Source organism: Tetrao urogallus (genome assembly GCF_951394365.1).
Source record: "Tetrao urogallus genome assembly, chromosome: 17".
Lineage (NCBI taxonomy): Eukaryota > Metazoa > Chordata > Aves > Galliformes > Phasianidae > Tetrao > Tetrao urogallus.
Genome location: NC_136830.1, coordinates 4,909,043 through 4,919,711, shown reverse-complemented (window position 1 = coordinate 4,919,711; position 10,669 = coordinate 4,909,043). Strand labels below are relative to the sequence as shown.

The window sequence follows — 10,669 nt, the reverse complement described above, 5'->3', positions numbered from 1 at the left end:
ATTTAAAATTGCTTGTGAATCTAAATATGACCCAGGTTCAATAAATAAACAAATTCTTAAAAAAAGAAAAAGATAACCAAACACCACGCTGTATTTATTTTTTCTGACGCTTTGCAGGAGGTGCTGGAGGTGCTGCTTTGCACTCTAAATGTTTTGTTGGTTTTTTTTAAAACGTTTTTATCAACATCCCTGGGTGTCCAGAATTCATCCAGCCGTGACCCGGTGTTGTGGGCAGGTAGAAGAAGTTATGGTTCTTCCGTGCTGGTGCTGCTCGCTGTGCCGTTGCGTGTACCGTGCTTCTGCAGGGCGCGCAGAAGCGGTCTGACGGTTCCCGTGCTATAAAACTCGGATTGTTGGCGCTGTGCGGGTCGGTGCTCGCGGTGGAGGCTCCCGGGGGAGGCGGCGGAACTTCCCTTCTGGCGGAACCAAAGCGCTGCAGTGCGTGTTTCCGGCCGTCACCGCCGCAGCCGGAAGTGGGGGACGAGTTCCGGCGGTGCGCTCGGCTCGCCGAGATGGAGGCGGTGACCGAGGGCGGTTGGTCCGCGCTGCCCGTGGCGCTGAGCCCGGCCGTGCTGCGGGCGCTGCAGGAGCTCGGCTTCGACCGCATGACTCCGGTGCAGGTGAGGGGGCGGCTGTGCGGGCGGGGAGCCCGAGGAAGGAGACTCCGGGCGGGGCTGGCGCTGCGCCGGGCTTTTTTAGCAGAGCCGCTGCTCGGGTAACGCGGGGCAGCTCTGTGCTCCTGGGGAACCGAGCCTCTGCCACGTAACGATTAATCTGTTCGTGCGCTGCTTTTCTGTTTTCTTTCCTCAGTCTGCGACCATCCCGCTCTTCATGAGTAACAAAGACGTCGCTGCGGAAGCGGTGGGTGTCATCCGCTCGGGTTGGTTTTCTTGCTCTGTTTGTGGAGCTGGGGGAGCTGACTCTGTTTCCCTCTCCCAGGTAACGGGCAGTGGCAAAACCTTGGCGTTTGTGATTCCCATACTAGAAATTCTTCTCAGACGGGAAGAAAAGCTAAAGAAAATGCAGGTAAGGTGAAGTTGTGCAGTTTGAATGTTTGAATGTGTTTTTGTGGTATATCGGTAAGATTGAGGACCTTGGTAGAAGCACCACTAAGTCAGATTGAATACATGAAGTGACCCTTTGGTGTAGTGGTAGCATAAATACTGGGGCACTTTCTGTGCACTTACAGGTTTTTATTTGAATGATCAAACTTGTTCTGAGCTATTAGAAAAGTATCACAGAATATCAAATAAGAGAATGTATGGCAAGCAAGAATCTTTGAGTGCTTTTTGCATCCGTTGACTTTGAATAGATTGTAAGGTACTTGTGCCACTTTTCTTGATTAAATATTGATATCAGCTGCTACTTCTTGACCATTCTGCATATTGGTATAGCAGTTCTTTCAGAAGTCTTTTAAAAGATTCTGCTGGGAATGTTTTGCCTAAAGCCAGGGTCATAAACATGCCTCACATTCCCTTACCTTACCTGTGACAGTTTTGCAACAATCTTCCCTCTGCTATTTTCCATAAGTTCCTTTTGCTTGCAGGTTGGAGCTATAATCATCACACCAACGAGAGAATTAGCTATTCAAATTGATGAGGTGTTAGCACACTTCACAAAACATTTCCCTAAGTTTAGGTGAGTGAACCTCAAGCTTTTCATGACCACAGTTCCTTTTTCTTTGGACTTCTGTCATTCATAAGGTCACAGAATTTAAAGATGTCCTAAACCTTTCTGTTCTGTTGTTTTAGTCAGATTCTTTTAATTGGTGGTAGGAATCCCATGGAAGATGTTGAAAAGTTTAAAGAACATGGGTAAGTTGGTTGTAACTGTTCCAATGCCTTGCTGTTGTGTTTTTTTCCTTGTCATTAGAATACACAAATTATGGCTCTGGTTTTGCTGGTGCTGATGTTTGATGATACTGCATAAATCTGTTGTGTACACACTAAAGAAGTTGTGGTTTAATTCACTGCAGTAAAATGCACCGTAACCATATTGCAGTGAGATAAGAAGCGAGGATGGCGTGTGAAATCAATCCCATTTCCGTGCTGTGCGGGTAGAGAGCGATGCACTGCATGGCGAGTTGAAAGCTGAATAATTCAGTTCCTTCATGTAAGTTTCTGCCAGCAGTGGACTCTGGTGTGGTTGAGTCTGTGCTGAATAATTGGAACGATTCGGTGCTGATACTCATGGGGAAACTTTGAAGCCATTTTCTTTGCCTCTGGCTTTTTGCACAGGAGTATGAAATATTTCTTGTAGCCGATAGTTGCTTTCAATAGTCATTAATTATATTCTAAACTATTATTACCACAAGTGGTGAGCTTGCACACAAGGGCTTTTTCCTCCCGTCAGCATGACTGAAAGGCCCTGAAATATAAATACACTTGAGAGCAGCATGCTGAAATTCTTCTATTGACGAATGCATTCATTTTGAGTGCAGGTTTGTGCTGTGGTCGTTGTTAACAGCTCCACCAAAGGCATTACCTTGTGTGGTTACAAAACTGCTGTGTGTTGCAAACAGGGGGAACATCATTGTAGCTACACCAGGTCGACTGGAGGATCTGTTCAGAAGAAAAGCAGATGGGCTGGATCTAGCAAGCTGTGTGAAGTCTCTTGATGTGTTGGTATTGGATGAAGCTGACAGGCTTCTCGATATGGGCTTTGAATCAAGGTATTTATAAGAAGCTTTCATTATGCATCTGAGGTTTTAAATGAATTTGTCATTAAATGAACACTGTATTGTTCTTTGGCCTCTCTTTGCTCCATAGCCTGTATAAAGCAATTGCTGTAAAGGGAAAGGAATCGGGGGAGAGTGCTTGCTTGATGAACACAAAGTTTAAGATTCTTTTTTCTGATGCATATTAGCATGTCATCATTTAAATATCAGCATTGGCTTAAAATGCTGTAACAATTAAGCACAGATGTCTCACTTGCAATGCTCTGACAAATTCTCAAACAGAAGATGCTTGACATTTAGTGATTAAAAACTGTTTTGTCTACAAGCTCATACTTTCAGTGATTAAACTTATTTCTGAGGGAAATCTTGGCGCATTTATGTCTTGCATGTTTTTACTTGCAGTTTAAATGCCATTCTGGCCTTTTTACCCAAGCAGAGGAGGACGGGTCTGTTCTCAGCCACTCAGACTCAGGAAGTGGAGAACCTGGTGAGAGCAGGGCTCCGGAATCCTGTCCGCATCTCGGTGAAAGAGAAGGGAGTGGCAGCAACCAACACACAGAAAACTCCAACGCGCCTGGAGAACTATTACATGGTGGGAACCCTGTGCTTTGTGCTAGTGGGCATTCTTTCTCTCTTTGCCCCGATTCCATCAGCAAGTTTTTAAGTCATGGCCACTTACAGTCAGTTTAACAGATGAACCAGAAGATTCTAAGATGTGAAGCTCTTGTAGGTTATCTGAAGATTGGCAACCACGTGGCGGAGAAATGCCCTTAATTCTTAATGCTGTGGTTGTCTGCTGTATGAGTTCAGCTTTGTTCTGTTTGGCTGGCCAGGACCCAAACTGCTGCACTGCTGTGCCTCCCTGACCAAACATCAGTGTGTGAAGAAAGGAGGCAGGTCAGTTTGTATCGAGTCCATTTTCTTACTGATTTTCTTTTGCATTGTGTAGATATGCAAAGCGGATGAAAAATTTAATCAGTTGGTGCATTTTCTTCGACAGCACAAGCAGGAAAAGCATCTGGTCTTTTTCAGGTAATTCTGTGCTAGTGTTTCATTGTGAAAACAAGGAGTTTTATTGCTTAAATTCCAAAGCTGCCCTGTGTTGATAAGGACATGGCTATTTTAAATGTGGTTCATTTTAATAGCTGTCTCATGGAAAGAGGATAGAAGGAGATAGAATCCTGACATGAAGCAATGATCAGTGAACGTGAACTTTACAAGATTATAAGTGAAGATTATAGATGATGTGTTAATCATAAAAGTGATGTCCGTATTTTAAATAAAAATAGACAAGTGGGTGTTTTTGAAAGGGCTCAGACTGTTCTGACTTGGCTGCAGATTAAATATACAGCATAATCTTTTTCTGTCTTTGTCACAACAGCACGTGCGCCTGCGTGGAATACTATGGGAAGGCTTTGGAATCCTTAATTAAACAAGTGAAAATAATGTGCATTCATGGGAAAATGAAACACAAGCGTAACAAGATTTTTACTGAGTTTCGAAGGCTCCCAGGGTAAGAACCAAGCAGTTACACCAGGCAGAAGCAGAAACAGTAAGAGATGTAATTGTGTCTAATTGTGTTCTTAAATGACAGGTAGTGAAAAAGTGTTTTTTTTCTTCTTCTTCCTAGTGGGATTTTAGTTTGCACTGACGTGATGGCCCGTGGCATAGACATCCCAGAAGTACACTGGGTTTTACAGTATGACCCACCCAGCAGTGCGAGGTACAACTTCAGATCTTGCCAGCTTGCGCTCGTGCTGCTGTACTGTTGAGGTATAAATTGAGAACACACAGCTATGGAAAAGGATTTCCTTGTTGCCTGGAAGTCTGAGCGACCTGCCAACAAGAAGGTGGCAACTTTTATCATAACTGATGTGAGAGAAGTCGATTGGCTTTGTGGGCATAACGTATAGAAGTGAAATGGGTGGCTGCCACTTGCACTTGTGCAAAGAGGCTTTCTGTTCTAAGGGTTGTGTGAGAGTAGAGATGTCACATGCTGAGGTGTGAATGAGTGCAGAGAGCAGAGCTGTTTAAGGGTGGTACATTGAGAGTTCACATGAGGGGAGCTCTTCCATGTATTTTTACTTCTATTGTTGTAATTTTCCTGTAGCTAAAGTTATTAGTTCAGTTTCAGATTTACCCTTTTGCTCACTAATGCTTTAAAGTCAGACGAAGCATCTCTCCTTGAATTATCCCTGCTTTGTTTCAGTGCCTTTGTGCATCGCTGTGGTCGAACAGCACGGATTGGAAATGTTGGCAGTGCACTTGTATTTTTGCTTCCCATGGAAGAATCTTATATTAACTTTCTCTCAATCAACCAAAAGGTCAGTAGAGTTTTATTCTAACCCTCTGCAGAAAAGGGCAACGGAGCAGACGCTCATCAGACATTTATTGACAGTCATTTTGAAGTCAGAATTCATTGGGCTTAAGATCATATGCACTGATAAAGTTTTAGCAGAGATGCGTAATTAAAAAAAGAGAAGAGCTGCTTATTAATCACCAAATTCAGTTGTTAGAATGTGATTGCTCCCTGTGTCATTTACTGAGTGCATAGAACGGCCTGGTAAAAGGCAGGGAAAGGTGCTCAAAAAGTACTGAAGATTAACTGGAGAAGAAATGAGTTTGAAGCTTCATAGCACATTTCAAGTCATTCAACTCAACTTTGCCTTTCTTTTTGTATTTCTTTTTTTGTTTTCAGTGTCCCATGCAGGAAATGAAACCACAGAGAGATGTGTTAGATCTTCTTCCAAAACTGAAGTCCATGGCTCTCGCTGACAGGGCGGTGTTTGAGAAAGGGATGAAAGCCTTTGTCTCTTACATCCAGGCTTACGCCAAGCATGAATGCAATCTGATCTTCCGAATAAAAGGTAACTCCCAGCAGGAGCTGGGGATCTGTTTCTGTTCTCCAGAAGGCAATATTTGGTTTGGCAAAAAAAGCCATGATTATTATCCAGAAGCTACAACCACCCATTTCTGTTCTCAGAGGTACTTTCTGCAGTATCCAGTTGTGACAGAATTCTTATTTGCTTAAGCAATTTCTCATCGTTTTCAGAGAAAATGTTTAATTAGCAAGAGTGACTGAAACGATCCTGAGCATAAATGTGACCTAAGGTTGTTACTGCTATTAAATGCAAATTTCAGGACAATCTTTTTTCCTGTGACTCTGTAAGTTAACTTTTTATCCAGCAGAAAACTGACTTTATAATCCTTATCTTAACAGATCTGGACTTTGCTAGTCTTGCTAAAGGTTTTGCCTTGTTAAAGATGCCAAAGATGCCTGAGCTAAGAGGAAAATGTTTTCCAGACTTTACTCCAGTCACTGTTAATACAGACTCCATTCCATTTAAGGATAAAAATAGAGAAAAACAGAGGCAAAAGCAACTAGAACAACAAAGAAAGGAAAGACAGGAAAGTGGAGGAAAAAAGAAATTCATAAAAAACAAATCCTGGTCAAAGCAGAAAGCCAAAAGGGAGAAGAAGAGGAAAATAACAGCTAAAAGGAAGCGTGAAGAGGTAAACAGTGCCCATCTTATTAAACTGCACGTCATTGCTTTAGCATAGGTGTGAACTGCCACAAGGCAGAGCAGTGGGATTTCAGTGTGACAGGAGCAAGATGCACTGCAGAATTACTTACTGAAAAGAAACCTTCCAGGTCCTTGACAGACAAAGCATAAAAAAAAAAGCTTTTTAAAGCCAAATGTTGAAGCAATTTCTCATCACTCATGGTGAATTGCTGGCAGCATAGGCTCATAGGCTGCATGGATTGTAAGGGATACAGCAGTTACTTCACTGGACAGTTCTTATTTGTTGTTGCTTTTATTTTTGTATCTTAATAAGGTTATTTGATAGATTGGTTGTAGAAATTGAGTGTAATTTCCTGCTTGGATGCTGCTGGCAAAAAAAAGTTGTAAAATTCTGTTGTGTTCAGCTACATAGAAATGAAGCCTTTTGGTGTTGTGTGTAATCTGTTGTACTTCAATGGCTAACAGGGCTCTGATATGGAAGATGAGGACATGGAAGAGCTGCTGAATGACACGAGACTCTTGAAGAGATTAAAAAAGGGGAAAATAAGTGAAGAAGAATTTGAGAAGAGGCTAACAGGTAGCCAGAGTAAATTCAAAGAAGAAGCTGCTGCTAACTGAGACTGAAGGTTGACATTTATTCCAACTGGACTTTTACATTAAGATACTCCTTGTTCCAATAAAACTGTATTTTTATAACAAAATAATGATGCAGAGAACAGAACAGATTTAATTTCTTCGTAAAGAAACCTGGTTTCCATAAGCACAGTTCAGAACAAAGCTAAAAGCACTGCCCTTGTATGATTTGGCTGGAGCTACAGCTTTCTTTCGGAGCATTTATTTCAGGGCTTTTTTTTGTTCACAGATCAATGAGTGACAGCACAGCTCCGAATGAGGCCGCAAACACCATAAGTTACTTTATTTTTCAGTACTGCAGTACTTGGCCCATGTTTCAGATAATTCATTGAAGGTATTCAGAAGCTGTAGCAACTTGGATTTTTCGTTTCTGAACAGCGATCCACCCCCAGGTAATGCCTTAAGTTGAAGAAGGCCAGTAATGACATGAATCCTTGTAATGCTGTCTCCTTACCACGTCCAGCCCACTTCATCACCTGCCAGGCTCTTATAGCTGTGAAGTCATTGAAGATGGTACATTGCACAGCATGTCCTCATATTACAGATAGAGCTTAATGAGTTCATCACTGACAGCTGATGGAGTTAACACACCGAGGTCTGTAAACAGTAATGTAATGAGTGATGGTGATGTGTAGTCAATCCAGGGATGTTCCTCTGTTAGATTCTGACTTGTTTTCAGAGTGTCTGCTTTGTACTAGAAGGAAATGAGACCATTAATTACTACACAGTTGTGAGCTAAAACCCCTCTTGGGCAGGGGCAGTACTGTAATCCTGAGCAGATATTTGTGGTAAAATGGAAGGAAGTCAGCTGCTTTAAATGAGGCATACACTGCCACCTTGGTCTCGAGTGTTTTACCTTCTATCCACCATACAACTTATAGTGCTGAAGTGTCTTGATGTAGCTGCTTCTTGCCTGCAGCTACTGCTGTGCCCCAAAGGAACTGCTTTAGTAACTCAATGAGAGCATTAGGACAAACTGTGGATGTTTGAGCTGAACGTGGAGCAACTCTGTACTGTGTCAAGTTAACTACAGTAGAGAGAGCCAAATAAACGAAGACGTGCTTAGAAGAAAATTACTCACAGGCACGTAAGTGGATCTCAGTTTGCCAGGAAGCAACCTGTATTTCTCTTACCTTAAACTTATCTGGGACATCCTGCTGGTTGAGGGGGAAAAGTCTTACAAACTTGAAACTTTCTGCTACCACATAAAATGGCTTATTCTGAGCTTTGGCACACACAGCAATCTGATTGGTGCCAATCTGTGGAGACACAAAAAATAACATGCAGATTCAGTGCTAGTTTGACTTAATATTGCCACATTTCCAATGATAACACCTTCACTGATTGATATCCAAGAAAATTTTAAGAGTTTATAGACTGATGTAATGCATTCTTTTACCTTGTTAATAATGCCTCCACTTTCAACTACACCTTCAGCACCAACTAAGACCAGGTCCACTTTCTCCATAATATAGCTGTTGAAGGAGGGGAAAAAATCCAAGTCTTAGTAAATAATATGACTCATGGAACAGAACAGAGATAAGGAACTCAAACAGTCTCTCACTTTGCTAATGTAGTTTTAGCTGCTGTTAGCTAAGTAGGGCTGTGTTGTTAGACATCCTTGGAACGAGCCTTCACCTGCTTGCTCAGCAAGAATGGCACAAGCCATGTCTGACATTGACAATTGTGTAAGTGCTGGGAGAAATTCATCAACTGTAATCAGTACATGACAAAATATGCTATAATTTAGCTTAAAAACAAGCAAACACAACATTTATAAAGTAGAAAAATCAAAGTAGCTTTCTTTAGTACAGCAGCTCCTTCTCCACATATCCCCAAGTTCTACACTTGGGTTGATGGAGTCACACCTAATAGGCAAACATCAAAGTACAGGCTTTGCAGCAGGCGTATTTGGTTAATCATGCACCTAAAGGTGTAACTTGCTTAGCTTGTTTGATGACTATGACAACTATTTAGAACAATCTTCTATGGAACTTAAATGTAACAATGTTAAAATAAAGTTGGGATGAACAACATTAAGATTTAATGATCAGGCTTACCCAACTGCAGCATCCAATATCACAGTCACAGGAATGTTCAGTTTCCTCAGGGCCTTTGCCATTTTTTGCCTATCAAAAAACAAATATGAAGCTTAGAAGTCTTTCTTTGAAGATGGTGCTAGAAAAATAATGTCTGAAAGAATGAAACTCATGATGTCCTGTGTTTCTACAAGGCTAGCAGCTTTTAAGTTATGACAGATTTGATGCTAGCTATAGCCTATCCTCTTAACCAAGATCAAGCACAAGTTAATGAGTACTTGCCCTGCTTGGTCTGGCTGTGATTCAGTAACATAAACGCTGAATCGCTTCTTTGACTCAACAGCTGCTTCTAGCACTCTGAGGACCACTCTTGAGTAGGCATGTGTCAATATCCTCTGTCAAAAAAGATAAAATATTACTTCTTGCTGAGCTTTAAAACATTTATTGCAGTTAGGGGTGTCAGGATTTTTACTTTACTTGTGTCGATGTTAATTAATATCTAACATATGATGTTATGGTCTCAAACTAAAAGAGGGACAGTTTAGACTGGATATAAGAAAAAAGTTAGTTATGATAAGGGTAGGGAAGCACTGGCACCAGGTGTCCAGAGGGGTGGTGGTGCCCCATCCCTGCAGCCAGCCATGGTCAGGGGACGGGGCTGTGAGCACTGATGGAGCTGTGGGTGTCCCTGTGCACTGCAGGCAGTTGGACTATATGAGATTTAAGAATCTCTTCCAATTGAAACGATTCTATAATTCTATGATGTTGCTTGTATTCTAGAGATTGTAGGAGAGGAAACCACTCTGAGAGATGGGCTTGATATGGCAGTCCTGCTACTAAAGGGCAACAATTCAGTACATTAAATGGTAACTGCATGTTGTGATGTCTCAGCACAGGTGGAGCACAGGACAATGCATTGCATGGAAACAGAAGGAGGGGAGGAGATGAGCCCTTACGAAATAAAGCCACGGCTTCTGCGAGTGCACAGGGATAATAACGTTGTGCCCTCCTCCACTGTTTCTATGGATGTTGGTGAGCTTCACCCCCTCCTCCTCTGCCTTCCCAGCAGCGCAGGCAGCACAGCAGGGACGCGAGCAGCTGCCCTGGCCTACTTACGGCTCCATCTCTGATGAAGGGATGGCACAGCTTGGCGATTTTGTTCCTCGAGAGAGACACCTTCCTGAGGAAGATCTCCCCACGCTCGATCATGATTTCTTTGCACTTGGAGTAGTCCTGGAAAGGACGGCGAGTGTTGAAGCAGCCGGCCGGCCCCATAGCACGGAGCTGGGCGGGAGCCCGCGCCTTACCGAGTACTCCAGCGAGGTGAGGCTGATGAAGCGCAGGAAGAGCTCCCCGCCGGAGTTGACGGCCACCGACGAGTCCACCCGCGACAGCGTATCGATGGCATCGCGCAGGCTGCTCCGCAGGCCCTGGATGGTTTCTCCTGGGGGGCGGACAGAGCGGCGCTGTCAGGGCCGGGCCTCCCCGGTTCGGGTTCGGCCGCGGGGGATCGGCGCCCACCTCGGTCCCGCCGGAGGAAGCCCAGCAGCGCGCGGATGGCGGCCACCGCCGAGGCGACGTCGGGGTCGTCCCTCAGCTGCGCCCTGAAGGTCTCGATCAGGTCTGAAAGGCAAAGGGCCGCCTCAGCATCGGCTCGACCCGGCCCCCCGCCTCCCTCCTAGCGCTCCGTTACCGTCCGTGCTCATGGCCGCCCACGCCCTGCCCGGCCCCGCGCGGCGCCCTGCGATGACGTAGTGCTCCGCGTGACGTCACCGGTGCGCGCCGCCGCCGGCGGG

The 10,669-nt window shown here is 43.9% G+C and overlaps 2 protein-coding genes across 2 annotated transcripts; one reads left to right on the top strand and one right to left on the bottom strand.

Moving 5' to 3' along the window:
- Window positions 1-512: 512 nt before the first annotated feature.
- Window positions 513-6,855, top strand: DDX55 (DEAD-box helicase 55; the record flags this gene model as incomplete). The annotated part of the gene is made up of 14 exons (XM_079543724.1): window positions 513-620; window positions 811-861; window positions 940-1,026; window positions 1,547-1,638; window positions 1,752-1,814; window positions 2,522-2,671; window positions 3,080-3,269; window positions 3,627-3,709; window positions 4,059-4,190; window positions 4,308-4,400; window positions 4,887-5,001; window positions 5,376-5,544; window positions 5,898-6,190; window positions 6,667-6,855. The coding sequence occupies 14 exons, from the start codon at window positions 513-515 to the stop codon at window positions 6,817-6,819; spliced, it is 1,779 nt and encodes a 592-aa protein (XP_079399850.1). The 3' UTR covers window positions 6,820-6,855.
- Window positions 6,856-7,372: 517 nt separating this feature from the next.
- On the bottom strand, window positions 7,373-10,579 carry EIF2B1 (eukaryotic translation initiation factor 2B subunit alpha; the record flags this gene model as incomplete). The annotated part of the gene is made up of 9 exons (XM_079543651.1): window positions 7,373-7,528; window positions 7,968-8,093; window positions 8,234-8,309; window positions 8,895-8,963; window positions 9,156-9,268; window positions 9,990-10,106; window positions 10,181-10,317; window positions 10,395-10,496; window positions 10,567-10,579. The coding sequence occupies 9 exons, from the start codon at window positions 10,577-10,579 to the stop codon at window positions 7,373-7,375; spliced, it is 909 nt and encodes a 302-aa protein (XP_079399777.1).
- Between the last annotated feature and the right edge of the window lie 90 nt (window positions 10,580-10,669).